The 17,290-nt window shown below is 29.7% G+C and overlaps 2 protein-coding genes across 4 annotated transcripts; both read left to right on the forward strand.

Annotated features, from left to right (window-relative positions):
* Positions 1-9,731: 9,731 nt before the first annotated feature.
* Positions 9,732-13,976, forward strand: LOC108456449 (protein trichome birefringence-like 18). 2 transcript variants are annotated; one of them, XM_017755102.2, is made up of 5 exons: positions 9,732-10,127; positions 10,398-11,085; positions 11,323-11,463; positions 12,131-12,405; positions 12,796-13,976. In XM_017755102.2, the coding sequence occupies exons 2-5, from the start codon at positions 10,599-10,601 to the stop codon at positions 13,600-13,602; spliced, it is 1,710 nt and encodes a 569-aa protein (XP_017610591.1). In that variant the 5' UTR covers positions 9,732-10,127; positions 10,398-10,598; the 3' UTR covers positions 13,603-13,976. The 2 variants fall into 2 exon arrangements, with proteins under 2 accessions (XP_017610591.1, XP_017610710.1); XM_017755221.2 differs by having other exon boundaries at positions 9,733-9,950.
* Positions 13,977-15,523: 1,547 nt separating this feature from the next.
* Positions 15,524-17,160, forward strand: LOC108449978 (probable rRNA-processing protein EBP2 homolog). Of its 2 annotated transcripts, none has more exons than XM_017747394.2 (2): positions 15,524-15,671; positions 16,037-17,160. In XM_017747394.2, the coding sequence occupies exon 2, from the start codon at positions 16,042-16,044 to the stop codon at positions 16,924-16,926; it is 885 nt and encodes a 294-aa protein (XP_017602883.1). In that variant the 5' UTR covers positions 15,524-15,671; positions 16,037-16,041; the 3' UTR covers positions 16,927-17,160. The 2 variants fall into 2 exon arrangements, with proteins under 2 accessions (XP_017602883.1, XP_017602874.1); XM_017747385.2 differs by having other exon boundaries at positions 15,528-15,671; positions 16,032-17,160.
* Positions 17,161-17,290: the final 130 nt, after the last annotated feature.

A 17,290-nucleotide genomic window follows, 5' to 3' on the forward strand; every position in this document is an offset into this window, starting at 1 on the left:
CGTTTGGGTGGTTAATTAAATAAAAAGGACTAAATTGAAAATAGTGTAAAAGTTGCTAGAAGGATTAAATAGCTCAATTGTCAAATGAGGAAGGACCTAAAGTGAAAATAGTCCTAAAGGAGATATTTTGGGCGGCAATAGCTGAGAAAAATCAGGAAATGGATGAAATAAGGGCAAAATTGGAAAGTTGCCAAAATTGGCTAAATAAAAATGGGACTAAATTGGAATATCTAGAATTCTCTTCATTTCTTTTCATATTCATCAACTGAAAAACAGCCATGGAGGAGGGTTCAAGCTGGTTTTCATACTCTAGCTTCATGTAAGTTTAATTCTTGCTTTCTCCTTGAAATTTTTATGTTTTTGTGACTTTTACAACTAGGTCCACTTGTTGAATTCATTAGTTTTTGATTCTATGAAAGAAATTGAAAGTTGCTATGAATATGTGCTGGAAGTATATGATGATTTGGCATGGAATTAGAGCTTTAAATTATTTATATGCTGATTTTATTGAAAGAATTGATTAAAAAGTGAATGTTTGGGACCTAATTGCAAAAGAGTTTGAATTTAGAGTTTCATATGGAAATTCTGAATTTCAATAGTTATGAAATAACTTATAATGTCTAGAAAAAGTGTTAATTGATAAAATTATCTTAATTGAGGGGTTAATTGAGTAAGGACTGAATTGTATGAATTGTGAAATTTGGGGCAAAATAGAAATCAACATTTTGCACTAAAACTGTTTTAGACAGCAGCAGTAGTCTAACTTTTAAAAATAACTAAAAATTATAGAAATCTAATTAGAGGATGAATAAAATATGAAATTAAAGCTTATTGAGTCTAGTTTCTTATAAAAGAAATTATGTAAGCAATGAAATTGTAAATCATGAGATACAATAACTTTGTGAGACAAGGTCAGAATGATTTCGAGTTCCCCTATTCTGACTTTGGAAAATCATAAAAAAATTGGATAAAAATAATTAGGGGCTTAAATTTATATGTTTACAATCCTGAATGAGTCTATTTTCAAGAGAAATAAACGAGGACATCATTCGAATCCTGTACAAGAAGATAATTAATTTTTAGTGAAGAAGGGTCGGAACTGTCAGACAGCAGAACAGGGGAGACTTTAATGAATAAACTGTATTAATTGGCCCAACCAAAAATTATGAAATTTTTATGGTAAGAAGGTATATGAGTCTAGTTTTAGGGAAAATTATAGGATCTTAATTTGGAGTTCTGTAGCTCAAGATAAAAATAATTTAGTGACTATGACACAGATGGACAGCTTGAATATTCACATAAGTAGATAGTGAAAATTATGGATAATGTTACCTACAAGTATGTTGTTTATACTAAGGATGTGGAATGGAGAGGAGGAGGAGGAAAAATATGTATGAATATTCAGCTAGCATGGCTAATTTGTATGTTTTTGGCTCAAGGACTAAATTGAATAAAAGTAAAACTTTATGGGTAATTTTGTAAAAATGTCGAAAATGACTAAATTGAAGGGAATGAATTGTTTTATTATCTAAATTAATAAATTTAATTAAAATATCAATTTAAGATTGGGTCAAATTTGGGAATATGGTAAATTACCAATATACCCCTAAATCTTGGTATTTCTTCAATTTAGTCAGGTAGTTTCGTATATCCTACATGAGCATGTAAATATGAAAATTTAAGTATTGTATCGTATTTTATATGATATTTTGAATTGAATATATGAAAAGAATGTTACATGAAACATGAAAATGAATACTAAATAATATGAATTAATTGAAATTATTCTGAAAATCTCGGTAATGCCTCGTATCCTATCCCGGTCTCAGGTACGGGTATGGGGTATTACACCCACCTAAACCTCTCTCCAGCGCTGCACACCCGAAGCAGCCCCCCCTCCCACACGTTGCTACCCACCTCCGCATCGTACGTCGTTACTCGCACAACCCACGGCCTCCGTGATCCTCGCCATACCTACAAACGTACAGCAGCAAAACATTTGTAAAAAGGGCTATAAAAGCCCTCGAAAAACACTGTAAAAGGGGATCTTTTTTTCAAATATAATAGAGAATATATAAAAGTCAAGAGCAAATCGAGAATCGGGACTAAGGTTCGAAAGGTGATTTTTCATTCTTTTTTTGGAATTTTCTCTTGATTCAGATTTCGTTTGTTCTTTTTCTTTTCCATTATTTTTCAAACGGTTTTAAAAAACAAGAGAGGGAGAGAGGGGACTTATCGGCAAACTCGTGACGTCGGCAGCCTCGGCGCGCCAGATCTCCGATGAAGGCAACGCCGGTCGAAAAGGAAAAGTTTTGAAAGCTTTCTCTCTGTTTTTTAGGAAAAATAAGAGAAATGATAAGTAATTATTTGGGGGGTTTTCTAAAAGGTTCTTCAATGTTTTAAAAAAAATTAAAAGGAAGGCTTCATTTGGTTTTATTTTTTTATTCTCAAAAGCAGAGCCTGGGGAAGGGGAAAAGCAGGCCGTGCATTGAATATAGACTGGAACTGCGCATATTTCTTTAAATGGGCAATTTTCGCGACCAGTCCTTTTCCTCTGCGCCTACGTTCAATCAAGTCATTTTTTTGTTTTCTTTAAATGCTTTCAAATTACCCCTGAAATTTGTGCTCAGACCCCTCCCTCTTTACTCGCGTGTGCATTTTGGTCCCCTTATCTCCTTTTATTATGTTTTCACCCCAGAATTTCATTTTTTTAATTCAATTAAGCCCTATTTCGATTATTTTGGACATTTTTCCATAAAATTAATTATTTTTAGTATTATTATTTTATTATTACTATTTTATTATACTTTACTGTTAATAGTTAATATTATTTTATTACTAATATTATTCATTATATTTTATTATTATAATAGTTCGTACTATTTGTTTTTATTAATATATTAAATAAATATTTTTCTTATGTATATAATTTCCTAGAGTTTTACCATATACTTATATTTCTTTGTTTTAAAATTACTACAATATTAAATTCAAATAATTCTAAAATTATTTTTATATATGTACGCACAACGTTATTAATTGTTTCATATATATTTTATTATTGATTCCATATTATTCTACTTGTATATTGTGTATTATTTATTTATTTATTTATTTATTAAAATTATTTTTCCTAATTATACGTATACAACTATTATTTTTGAAGATCCTGTTTTAAAATTATACTTTGTTTGTTTCGACTATTTTCTTATTATTAATATGTATATTATTAGGAATCATTTTCCTATTATCTTCTGCTTTTATATATTTATATAATTATTTTTATTTCTTTAGTTTGTACCATTATTAATATGTTACCACTACCATTTTATTATTTGTCATTAAACCTCTTTTTTTGCTACTATGTTTTATTGTTAATATGCATCGTTTAGTTTATTACGGTAATGTTATTTGCATGTGACATACCATTATTTTCGTTTTTTAATTTTAATTGCCCAAATTCATTTATTCACAGATTTATTCTCAATTGTTTTTCAAAATAAAGGCAATGTTCGGTATTTAAAGAATTCAAAGGATCGTACCCTAACGTATTGGGTTTCGCTTTCTTTGTTTGTTTTGAATATTCGAATATCCTCTTAAAGCTAAAACACACGTTTTAAAGGCAAGATCACATTTGAGGGTCAAAAATATTGTGTCCTAACGTACAGGATGTAATGTTTTACCTCAAGGTGAGATGGTCTTTAATACACATTTGACTTACCTAAATATGTTAAAAGCCAATAAAAGGAGGATCGCGTTTTGAACTCTATCCAAATCTTTAATTTTCGACATTTAAGACACTAATTAATCGATTAAGTACCAATTTTGGGCGTGTCGAGGGTGCTAATCCTTCCTCGTACGTAATCGACTCCCAAACAGATTTTCTTAAAATTTGTGGGCCAAAATGTTTTATAAGGTGGCCCAATTGCACCTCAAAAAAGGGATTGGTGGCGACTCTCAACTTTCGTTTTCAAAAGTCGATTCCCGTTTTCAAAAAAGGGTTTCAACATTTATGATATAAAATAAATTTTCATATTTAAAGTAGTAAAAATAATTTAAAAGTTTTTGAAAATTTATTTCTTCTAGAATTATTTATGAGAAAAAGTTGAAATCCAAATTATAACGACGATTCAATTTCTGTCGATGTTGAAAAATTCAATTTCGGAGTTGAATTTCTTAAATCAAGCTAGTTTGAAAATTTTAAATCGAGGAGTTTACAAGACGAATACGTAATTAATAGAGTTATTAAGTAATTAGTTGGATAAATTAATAGTTAGTGAATTAGGACTAAATTGTGGAATTTGGAAAAGTAATATAATTGAAATGGAAAAGAAATGAAGGAATATAATAGAGAGGGACTTTTAGGTAATTAAAACAAGGCCTTAATTATAATTTGGCCATCCTTAATATATGGTTAGTGGATGAACACATTTTCATCCATTGATTTCCACTAAGTTTAGTAACCATAATTCATGACCATTAGATTAATATTATTAAATGTAATTATAATGAAAATATAAACAAAAGATGAAAGATGTTAATCGATTATCATCTTCTTTCACCGTTTGAAGAAAGAAAATTCTCGAAAGTTCTTTCGTTGTGGTGGCTTTGAATTTTTGTTAAATTATTAGATAGATAGATAGATAGATATAGCAGAGGCGAGAATTATGAAATTCGGTTTAGATTATCATTGTTAAATGTTTAAAAGTTAGTGAGAGAATGATGATAATTTTGAAAAACATATCGTGTTTTTTTTTTTTAATAGCTCGAGACTCTTAGATTATAATTCTAATATCATAATTAGATTCAAATGGGAGAATTATGAGTTATACAAAAGTCGGATGTTAGGGTTCTATGGGGTCAAAGTTTATATATATAGGGACAAAGTAGAAAATTGCTTTAGGGGATTATAAAGGAATCATAAATTATTAGGTGTTGAAATGTAATTTTATTATTATACTAACATGTAAATTTATAAAAATTTAAGGAGCTAAATAAAACACCTACTATTTGGGGGAGGGGAGCAAGGCCACTGCTTGCCTCCCTCTATCTCTATCCCTGTGCATATATATATATATATATATATATATATTTATGACGTGTTTAATTTAAATGACATCTATGTTTGAATGTGTGAATTTAATATTAATTTATATTTAAATTATCGCACGTAACTAAATATAATGTAGAGAAATCAAAAGGTAAAAGAAAGAAAAGGTGGTCGACCATAACGATCATGATTTATGTTAATATAATATGTTTTTCTTACACAATTCCATTGAATAGTCGTATAAAATGAATATGAAAAATAAATAAAAAAAAGAATTATGAAATTTAATATTTCTTTAATAATTTGCTTTATATTTAAAAATGTTATTTTGTCTAAAAAATATGTTATTAAATTTCGTTAATAATTAAAATAGATAGAAATGATGTGAAATTATAGTTTTATATAATTTTTATTTAGAGTATGTTGGTTTTTATATTCTTATAATCCTATAGGTGCAGTTGGTGGGTTTAATAATTTGCATTGGGCAATACGAAAGAGTCAAAATCGTAGGCCTAGTAGTAAAAATGTGGTATTAGTATTAAACTGCTCTGCAACTAATTGATGTTTCTTTTAGGACTGCTTTATGTGTTGTTGATTTGGACTCAAATTCTATGAAGACCAGTCAAATACTGATATGTGTTACACCAGTTTAATATATATGATTTTAAATTAAAAACAAATAATTTTATTTTTTTAATAATTTTATTAAAAATTTTGATCATATCTATTTTTTTTATACAATACCTACAATTGATTATAGTCTCCCAACCTATAAATAGAAAAATAATGCATTTCAGCACGCTCGAATCCACGTTCTCATGCATTAGAAGTGATTATCTCCAAACTACGGATTTTAATTGCATTCAAATATTCTTTAATTTTACCAATTGAATTTTAACTCGATTAGCATCAATATTGTTATTAGAGCAAGAAAATATAAGTTTGAGTACACTAAAATATATTATATTCCTATTTAAAATTAAAAAGATATATAAATAATTTTAAATATTGTATAAAATATTATCATTTAATTTTCATCCCAAATTATTGATGTGAGTTGCCTTCCAAATCAGCCGCCTCTTTGCTTTAATTATATTAGGTTTTTTATTGAAATAATTTAAAAAAAAATTATTTATCAAAATAAGTTGTCAGTCCGATTATTTATCAAAATAGGTTGTTTTTCTCATTTGCGCCTATTTGACAGGCGCGATTCAATTTTTTATATTAATTTTTTTTGTTTTTTAAATAAAATATTCTTATTTGTTATTTTTATTAAAGATATTTAAATATATATATAGGTAAAAATACGATCTAACGAGTCAAAATACGGGTAAAAACGGGTTGTGCCTGTCGGATAGGCGCGATTAATCGAGCCTGACAGGTAGGCGCGAATGGGTTGCCCAGACAGTCCCCTCCTGCAGAGTGCATCGCCCACCCACGCCCCTTTTGCTCAAGACAAGAGCTCTCTTGCGACCTCTGTTGTTTGCATGCATGTAATTTTTTGTTATTAATTATTAATTATAAAATATTTATATTTAGTGTTTATAGTTTTAGATTAATATTTTGTATGAATGTAATTTTTTTTGTTTTTATAATTATTTTAAAATTAATTTATTAGTAAATTAGGATTATGTTAAAATTTTTGTGTTTGTAATTATTTTAAAATTAATTTATTAGTAATTTAGGATTAAGTTATAAATTGTTGTGTTTAGTTTAGTATTTGGTGAGTTTAAAATATAAGTTTATAAAAAATTAAAAATCATTTCATTTTGAAAATGAATTTGGACAAATGATGTTTAAGCTCATTTAAATTTTTAAGTTATTGTTAAGTATTGATGTTAATGGTTGCTGTTAACTCATTTAATTTTTTTTATATCAACTTGAATATCAAGATTAAGTTATATAAATTATTTAACACCCACAAATATCAATGTTTCTAGTGTTTTGTATTTTAAGCAACAGACGTTCTGTGGGCCCCACTATTTGCGCCTTTGAGATAGACAAGATTAGTCGCGCCTCTGAGAAAGGCTCAACTAGTCGCGTCTCAAAGATAGGCACAACCTGTATTCGTATCTCATATTGATCCGAAAATAAAAAATAATATCTTATTTAAAAAATAAAAAAAATTAATATAAAAAAAAGAGTCACGCCTGTCAGATAGGCGCGAATAAAAAAAAAACCCATTTTAATAAATAATCCAGCTGATAACTTATTTTAGTATATAATTTTTTTAACTTATATCAGTAAAAAATCCATTATATTACTAGTCCTAGTTGTCTGGTGATTGCTTCTTCCAATGTTGCTTTTTAAATCCCTCCATTATATGGTTGCCAACGGCCTGCTTGTCGTCCCCCGCTGAGATTTGCTTCAATTCTTTTGCTTTTCGCCTACCACAATTCTTGCTTCGCGGCTGCCTCCACTTGCTTTTAATTGCCACAGCCATACATAAGCCAAAGTTTCTTCAACCCAACCCCCCAAAAAAAAACTCCCCAAATCGGGTTGCTGCTGTCTAATCAAGTTTAATTTAGGTACAACTGACATATCATAGAGTATAAGGGTTCCATTATTGCTTATTATTTAATTTATTTATTTTTTTATGCTAAAATATTTAATCTCATCTCCACCGTTATTTTTACACTTATCATAAGCAAACGCACCACATATTTAAACTCACCTTGGTCAAGTTTATTGCACAACAAAGTATTGTCATTATTAGTACTTGTGGCATTTTTTATTGATCGTTTAGGGTTTGGTTGGACACTTGTGTGTACAAGTATTTTTCCTTGTGTTATTTGGTCAAAATGATTAAATCAACTTGAACATTGTATCAAAATACTATCGTTATTTATTAAATATTTTAATAATGCTTCCTTGTAATTTTGTAACTGATTTATGATTGTACCATGTCTTTGAAAAATTCTATTGAATATGACCTTCACTTCTCGAATTATTACATAAATATATATTATATAAATATATTTGTATCTGATTAGAATGCTTTTATTTTAACTATACACATTGGTAGTTTAAAATGTATTGGATCACCACTGAGTTGTAAGTATTGAATCATCATTGAGTTGTAAAAAGTTCAGCGTTTGAATTTTTAATTCCATGCACAAGTAAGAGATAGTTCACGAGTTTATGTTCGATAACATCTTCAAAGAGTCTCTGCAATCCATTTTTCATAAAAAACACTTTTCTCATAGTTTTAGCCTTGGCATATAGTTACGACAATTTGATTAGTTGATCACTTTTATATTGGTTAATAGTTTGGTTATTTGACTAAATTGTGTTAATTGATTTTATTTTTCTATATTTATTTTTATATAATTTTTATATTTTATTTGTATGTTTGATTTTTATATTTTGATGTGTATTAAATAAATGATTGATCGAGAAAATTATTTTGACAATTACTATAACGCTCCAAATCTAATCGAACATTTGAACAAACTTAGAGTGTTACAACAATTTAATTTTTCTCTCAAACACTACAATTTATTAACTTATTCTACCAAAAAATATTTACTTAAATGCTTTGCATCATTTAAAAAAATATTGTGTGAATTATATAAATTTTGTAACTATCATATTACTATACATTTATAAAATTTTAGCAACCTAATTGTTTTTTAACCTTTAATAATTTTGTTAAAAATTATAGTTCAGTAATTTTTTAAAGTTAAATTAAATGGATAACAGTTAATTTGTTTATAAACCTATCAAACATGGTTCACTCTCTTAACATATTAATTTTAATTTTTTATTTAAAATTATATAATGTAAACATATTGATTTTAATTTTTGACTTAAAATTATATATAAGTATGAAAAGATAAAAAGCAATGAAAATAATAGTAATAGTTATTTAATAAAATATATATTAATAATTTCTTAATTAACTTAGCATCCGATTAATTTATAATCTTAACTCAATAAGAATTTTATTTTAAATAAGAAAATTTTAACTTATTCTAATCTTTGTATAACTTTTATAAATAGTTAAATCACTTTAAATATTTTAAAATTTTCTAATCAAAACTGTATTAATATATAAGTTTCAAATTCTGTTTTAAAAATCTTTAATATTAATTATGTTTTATTTGAAAAATAATAATTTAAATTATGTTAATAGGAATAATAAGATTCAACGCTCGAACTCATGTTCTCTTACATTGAGAACAATAATCATGTCAATTGAGTTAAAACTCAATCGACACATTTGTATTTAATATTTAATCTTTCACATAGAAATTAATGTTAAAAGTCTAAATTTAATTTAAAATATTTTGTTAAATAAAACTAATATATAACTTAATATATTTTTGAGAAAAACTTATACAATGTCTTAATATCTTTTCGCTTTTTAACTTTTAAATATTTTTGTAATTTTAATTATATATTTAATTTTAACAAAATATATAATTGTTTTTTAAGAATATTGTTATAGGTTCTAATATATGTGTTTTTTTAATACAAAGTATAGAATTATCTATGGCTCCTTTTCAACTCGTAAATAAAAAGATAGTGCGCTCAAACTTATGTGTCCTGTATCGACAAAAATACTCATGCCAATTAGTAATAAAATATATAATTTTAAATATTCAAATTTTGCACCAAAATTTTAACAAATAAATATAATGTATTTAAATAAAAAATAAAACTAGCTATACTAAATTGACTTTTGAATTAATTAAATTATTTTGGAAAAGGAATATCAAAGTTCATTCTTTAGTTGTTTGTTTGACGGTAATGATGCATCGTAATTAGTAAATAAGTTTCGTTGTTAACCTTCTCTGTAATTTTCTTCGTTAGAAAACTCGAGGACAATATCTGACAAAAAAAAAAGGAAAAGAAAAAAAAAGGGTTGTAAATGGAAGTGTTTAATAAGAGAAATAAGGTGGAGCACAAAATCCCCAACAAAATTTTTTTAAAAGAAATTCTATACTCCAAATTGTTTAATAAATTCCCTTTCTCCCGATCCGAGCCAATTTTTCTCTCTCTCTAAGATCGCACCAAAAAAAAAAAAAAAAGTTTTCTCCTTCCTCTCTTGTTCTATGAACATTGTAAATTCGAGGTTGGATTTCAGATTTCTTTTTTCGAATTCCATATCGGCATTCAATTTTTATTTTATATTATTTGGATTTTGATAAATCCGGGGGTTTCATTTTAGATATTTAATTATGCTTTAATTGTGTGCTGATCTTCTTTCATCAAACACAAAAAAAAGTTTCCCATTTTGAAAGTATGTTGAAAGATGTCTACTATTTCCTTTAGTAGTTTTATGATTTTCCTAATTTTGGGAATTTCCGTGTTTGACCACGCTTCTTGTTTCCTGATTTTGTAGGTTTATTTTTTTCTCAGGATTGGAGGAGGAATTCAAGCCTTCTAAACCCATAATCCTGCATTTAATTACCCATTTACAGGTCTGGTATTGGTGGGGCATTTCCAAAATCACAAATTCGAGCGTTTCAATCTATGACAGTTTAGTCAGGTTGCTGGTATTCAAACATTTCATGTTAAACGATTCTTTTCTACTACTTTTACCATGACATTGGCTTCCTCAAAAACTTCTCTTAAAATGGCTGCTTTCCCACGGGGCGTTTCCTTCATTGCAGCTTCAATGGCATTACTAGCAATGTTCTTAATTTTTGCTTCTTGGCTTCTGGTTTCATACCCTATCACTTCAACTGTTAGTGAGTATATTTCTGGTGTCAATAGGAAAATAGTTTTGCCTGTTAAGGATGTATCAGGGTCGAGTTTAGAACAGCTCACAATGACTTCAAATAGTTCTGGTGTTGATAATAGTGAAGATGCACAAGTATCCATTAGATCTTCTGTTGATAAGGATTCATTGCGATCGGAGTCTAACAAGCAACTGCCTACTACAAAAGATTCAGTTGATTTAAGAAGAAATGAGATACCGGAGGAACCTGTAAAGCTTCCAGAATCTTCGTTTGGAGCAACCGAAAAGAAGGTGGACACTTCAAGTTCTGCATCTAGCAATGCATCTGAGAGCAATTCAGTTGAGTCAGGTACCGTTCTTATAAACTTGTTTCAATCAACAGTTTGTTGTTTTGCCTGCTTCTATTTCTGATTAGAGTGCTGATAAGAATGTAGATCAAGATCATATAATGTAAAATTGCTTACAATGAGTTCAAATAACTCTGTTGTTGATAATAATGAAAATGCACTAGTATCCATTATATCTTTTGTTGATAAGGATACATTGCAATCCGAGTCTAATGAAAAGCTGCCTACTTCTCAAAAAGGTTCTCTTGATTCAAGAAAAAATGGGGTGCTGGAGAAACCTGGACAGCTTTCAGAATCATTGTCTAGACCAACAGAAAAGAAGGTGGACACTTCCAGTTCTGCATCTAGCAATGCATCTGAGAACAATTCAGTTGATTCAGGTAGTATTCTGTTACTCTCAGTTTGATGTAACATCTGATTTTAGATCAATTATTACCTTGCATACTTCTTTTTTTTTTTTTATTGCTTTTGCTATAGTAGAGCTGGAATCTGCATCTTTTACTGGTTCCATATTTATTATATTCTCTAAGAGGTTTATGGAAGATCTCTAACATGGTATCTTTCTATTACATGGTTTATTTATCAAGACTAGTGTCAAGTTTGTTCAACGCTTACGTCTTGCTTACCTTTTATTCCCGAGATTATGGTACAAAGTTTCTCAAAGCTGAGGGAAGATATGTAGAATGTGAATATTGAAATGTTTTGTGGTCAATTATCTATTTTGTGTGGCATTGTTCAGAATTGATGCATTTAAATGTTGAAGTCCCAATTCTGTACTTGCTATTAGAAATATCTGATAATACTTCTTTTAATTTAATCATAATTTTCTTGATGTGCTAATAAACTGCTATTAAACTATATGATTATTTACAGAAGAAAATGAGAGAGATAAAGTTCCATAGACATCTTGTCAGCTATATTGATCCCTTTATTCTTTTTGTGGGAGACAATGTTCTTTTTGAAGTCTTCCTTAAGTATTTGCATCCTATCTTCTCTTCCAGTCCCTCTTTGATGTTCTGATTCTCATTTTGATTGGTTGGCCTCTAGGCTGTGATCTGTACGATGGAAAGTGGTTCTATGATCCACAAGGGCCGTCATACACCAACTCCTCTTGCCCTATCATAACACAGATGCAGAATTGCCAGGGTAATGGGAGGCCTGACAAGGATTATGAGAATTGGCGTTGGAAACCCTCCCAATGTGACCTTCCCAGATTTGATGCTAAGAAGTTTCTAGAGTTGATGAGAGGAAAGACACTTGCTTTCATTGGTGATTCTGTTGCTCGAAATCAGATGGAATCAATGCTGTGTCTTCTCTGGCAGGCAAGTACCTTGAATTCTAAACTGCCAGTTATTTCTGAAGACCAAACATTGTCAAACTCTGAGATTTGTGCAAGTTTGCACCATAATTTTTCTAACAAAGGGAAGAACTCTGGTTTCTTTTAACTGGTTGTTTGCTTTCTTCAGATTTTTCTTAGCTTAAAAATATTAGAAAAATGGTAGCTTTGCGATAGGCTCTTGTGGCTTAGAGGTTTCATATATTATTAGCATTAGTAAAAAAAATTAGTAATTTTCTATCACTTTGTATTCTTCAAGTGTGAGAAACTAGATATGTACTCTGTGCACCTATTTTCATGATATAGATTGATCTTTTGCGCTCTTTTCTTCGTTAGTACTGGTTTCTCATGAAAGAAAAATTTGGGATAATTTCAGGTTGAAGTTCCAAAAAATCGAGGAAACCGAAGAATGCATCGATGGTACTTCAAGTCTACATCTGTAATGATTGTCCGGGTATGGTCCTCCTGGCTTGTCCGTCAAACTAATGAAAAATTTGACTTTGCTCCCAAAGGTGTTACCAAGCTGCATCTCGATGCTCCTGATGACAACTTGATGGAACTCATCCCAAAGTTTGATGTGATTGTTCTTTCTTCTGGCCATTGGTTTGCCAAACAGTCTGTCTATGTATTGAGCAATGAGATTGTGGGAGGACAATTATGGTGGCCGGATCGTTCTCGTCCTATGAAGGTCAATAATGTTGACGCATTTGGAATTTCTGTTGAGACAATTCTGTCTGCTCTTGTTACACATCCTAATTACACAGGCCTGACTATTGTACGTTCCTTTTCTCCTGACCATTATGAAGGTGGAGCTTGGAATACAGGTGGATCATGTACCGGAAAGGTAAAGCCTCTTGCAACTGATGAACTAGTGGAAAATGGCTTTACGAGTATAATGCATAAGAAACAAGTGATGGGTTTTGAACTTGCCTTTAAGAAAGGGACGAATAAGTCCAAGTTGAGGATGATGGATATTACCAAAGTGTTCGGGTATCGACATGATGGGCATCCAGGCCCTTTTCGAAGCCCTGATCCAAATAAGATCACAAAAGTTGGCCCAGACGGAAAGCCTCCACCTCAAGATTGCTTGCACTGGTGCATGCCAGGTCCTGTTGATACCTGGAATGAATTAGTGCTGGAAATTATAAGAAGAGACTTTGAGGGTCATCAAAACTTTCCATGACAAGGGTAGATGTGGTTTCAGTGAGAAACTCCCACATGATTGTGCCTTTGTAAGTGAATGAAACAGGTAACATATTAGAGACAGAGATGCATGGCTTGGTCCGACTTGAGGCGATAGCTAGTCCTTTTGTTTATATCCTTTATTAGAGTCACAGAGAGAAATGAGCTGTTGTAGCGGATTGAAAGATTGATAGCTTGCTTTCTAATAGATATTGATAGCTGTTCTACTTTTTGTGATATTGTATCTGAGAATATTTGATTGTTTTTTACAATAGGATTATTCACTATTTAAATTACTCAACATATCTTAAAATATGTTACATTATCTTGTTTGATAATATTTTATTATTTTTAATAAAAGTACATTTTACTAAATTATTCTCGTAGAAATTGTTTTTATTTATTTATTGTTTACTATATAATGTTATATTTCCTACCATCAAGAGTTGCATATTCACTGAAGTTCTTTGTCAAATTTTTTTTTTGGGTAAAATTAAGCTATCTTCTATATTCATTTTATTATTTATGAATATTTAATCATTTCATCAATAATATTATTTTCAAATTCTACCGTAGATGTACACTTTTATTATTATCATACACAAATGAAACTTTTTGAAGAAAATACAAAATTTTCGTTTTCTCCAGTCATATGCTTAGTGTTGATAAATTTGCTTTTCTTGAAGAAATTTAACAAAATTATTATAAACTTTATAATATTAACCATCACTAACAAATACTTCAAAAAAAAAATTGTTATACACTCTTCCGTGTCGGGACATGTCTTTCCTTTAATTTTACTTAATTATTTATTTTATTTGTTTTATTATTTTAACTATTTAATTAATTTTAATGATTTAATGGGTGTTTAAAATCCACATCAGCTTTGTGCCATGTCATTGCACTGGTGACCACGTGTCAGATTTCCCTTAGACTGTCAGCCAAGTAAAAAAAACAAGTATCATATTTACTTTTAAAAAAATATAATTTTACCTTTCTAATATTCTTATAATATTAATATATATATATATATATATATATAATTCGCACACCATTTACAAAAGCAAATTATTACGAACACATGTACATAATAGAAGCAGATAATTTCTTTTATTTTTTCCTAAAAGTTTTCTGTTTTACCATTAAATCTAAATAAAAAATATAATATAATATACATATTAAGTTTTAAAACCTCAATAATACCATATAATTTTACATTTCTGATACTCTTTTATATATATATATACAACTCACAAGCTATTTACAGGAGGAAATATTATCAACACATATATAATAACGATTTCTAGTACTTAGAACCCACCACGTTAGTTGTAAGATGAGCACCCTTAACTAATAAACCAACAACATAAGTTCAATTGTTTAGTAGACTTTACATAACCAAGTCAAAGTTAATTATAATAAGTTTTTAAAATTCCTAAACTAACCTAGAGCTAAAAGTAGATAAATTTCTTTTCTAATTTCTCTCAAATTTAATATTGAATAAATTAGTCCCTATAAATAAATTAAAGTAATTTAATTTCCATCAAATTAGAAAATAGGTATCTAAAGTTAATTAATCACATCAATTTTACATAATTTAATTAATATAATAACAAATTTAGTCCTCAAAGTTTTTACATTTTATCTGTTTTATAATTATCTTTGAAGATACAGTTTTTATATATATTTGAATGTTTTAGATTTTTAAATTTAATTCATTATTTTCAAATAACTTTTTAGAATCATGATCAAATTGATAACATATGTAAATATTGAGGACTTAATATATTATTATATTAATTAAAATTATGTATAAAAAATATTAATTATTGTGAGTAATTGTTCATTTTCAAAATTAAGAGAATTAAATTGTTCCAATTTTTTTTGAAAGAACCAATTTGTTCAGTATCAAATTTGAGAGGGATTGGAGAGGTATTTTTACCCTGAAAATATATTATATATAAATTTTAGGGTTTAGCAGAGGTTTCGAATATTGCTTGCAGCCAGAGTATTTTCTTCTAGTTTTCGCCTTCTTCTAGTTTTCGCCTTTCACTGTTTCCAAATATTGAGGTATGATTTTAGTTTATGTGCTTGATTTTATATTTTCTTGTGAAAAAAAAAAAAAACACAAATACAAGCCTGATGTCGATATCAGATAACAAGATTTTTTATTTTTATTCTGTAGAAAGTGGCTCTAAATCCAGATTTTGTTTTGTGCTATTGCTCGCTGTTGAGGAATATTAATGGGCTGAATGTGAAATCCTGATTTTTGTTTTAGAAAATGTTACGCCATATTTGATTTCTGTGTAGTTTCTTTAGGAAATTTTTGAATTTGATTTGCTGTTGCTTGTTGCTTTATGTGGAATAAGAAATTACCCAACCATATGTGCTTCATATGAGCTTTTGAAATTCCCCCCTTTTTGATGGTAGGTTAGATTCAATGGGATTGCGAAGTAATGAAGTTGAGAATGTCATGGAAGATGATAGCAATGTTATGGATGATGTTAGTGAGGAAGAGTTTGAATCTGAGTCGGACTCAGAAGAGGAAGATGTGAAGTTGGCCGAGCCTTCGAAGAACTCTATATACAATAGAGATGGGCTCATTGAGAAGCTTGAAGATATCAGCTGGCCGGAAAATGTTGAATGGATGCACAAGCTTTCTTTTGATATTGATCAAGAGAAAGAGGTGGATGTGAACGATGACCTGGCTAGAGAGCTCGCTTTCTACACGCAGGCATTGGAGGGGACAAGGTTGGCATTTGAGAAGTTTGAGTCGATGAAGCTACCTTTCCTTAGGCCTCCGGATTATTATGCGGAGATGGTTAAGACAGATGCCCATATGCAGAAGGTGAAAGGCAGGCTTTTGTCGCAGAAGAGACAGATTGAAGAGGCTGAGGAGAGGAGAAAGGCCAGAGAAGCCAAGAAAATTGCTAAGGAGGTTCAAGCTGAGAAGATGAAAGAAAGAGCCAAGCAGAAAAAACATGAGATTGAGGCTGTTAAGAAGTGGAGGAAGCAAAGGCAGCAGAGCGGCTTCCCTGCCAGTGGTAAAGACAGTGAGCTAGACTTGGGTTTTGAAGATGGTAAAGCATTCGAGAGATCCAGCAAGAAAAGGCCAGGGGTCTCACCCGGGGATCGATCCGGAGGGAAGGCAAAGCAGCATGGTGGTGGAAAAGGTAAGAATATGAAAAACAGGGAGATCAGGAATTCTAAGTTTGGATTTGGAGGAAGGAAAGGCTTGAAGAAACAGAACACTGCTGAAACCACTAATGATTTTAGGGGCTTCAACAAAGGCAGTGCTGCTGGTAATAAGAAAAGGAAAAGGTGATTAAACTATGACCCCTTATTTTCTTACTTTTTGGGGGCATTTTTGCTTTTAATCAAACTCTTTGTTAACTTCAAATAGTTGTTGCTGCTGCTTCATCTTTAAGTATCCTTTTGATAGTATGATTGAGTAATAGTTGTATGCTAGTTTTCTGGTTCAATGTAAGAACACACGCTCATTTCCATTCATTTTTTCTAAAATATGGGTAAAAGTAGCATGGAGATACTTCTATTAAAAGTCATATTCCATTTTGCTTTCTCTATTAAAAACATGGATCAATGGGCAAATTAGTTCTGGTATGATAGTTCTATTAGATCAAAGAGCAAATTAGTTTTTTTTTGTTAAAAATTTTATTCATTTCTACACT

Source organism: Gossypium arboreum, chromosome 7 (assembly GCF_025698485.1).
Source record: "Gossypium arboreum isolate Shixiya-1 chromosome 7, ASM2569848v2, whole genome shotgun sequence".
Lineage (NCBI taxonomy): Eukaryota > Viridiplantae > Streptophyta > Magnoliopsida > Malvales > Malvaceae > Gossypium > Gossypium arboreum.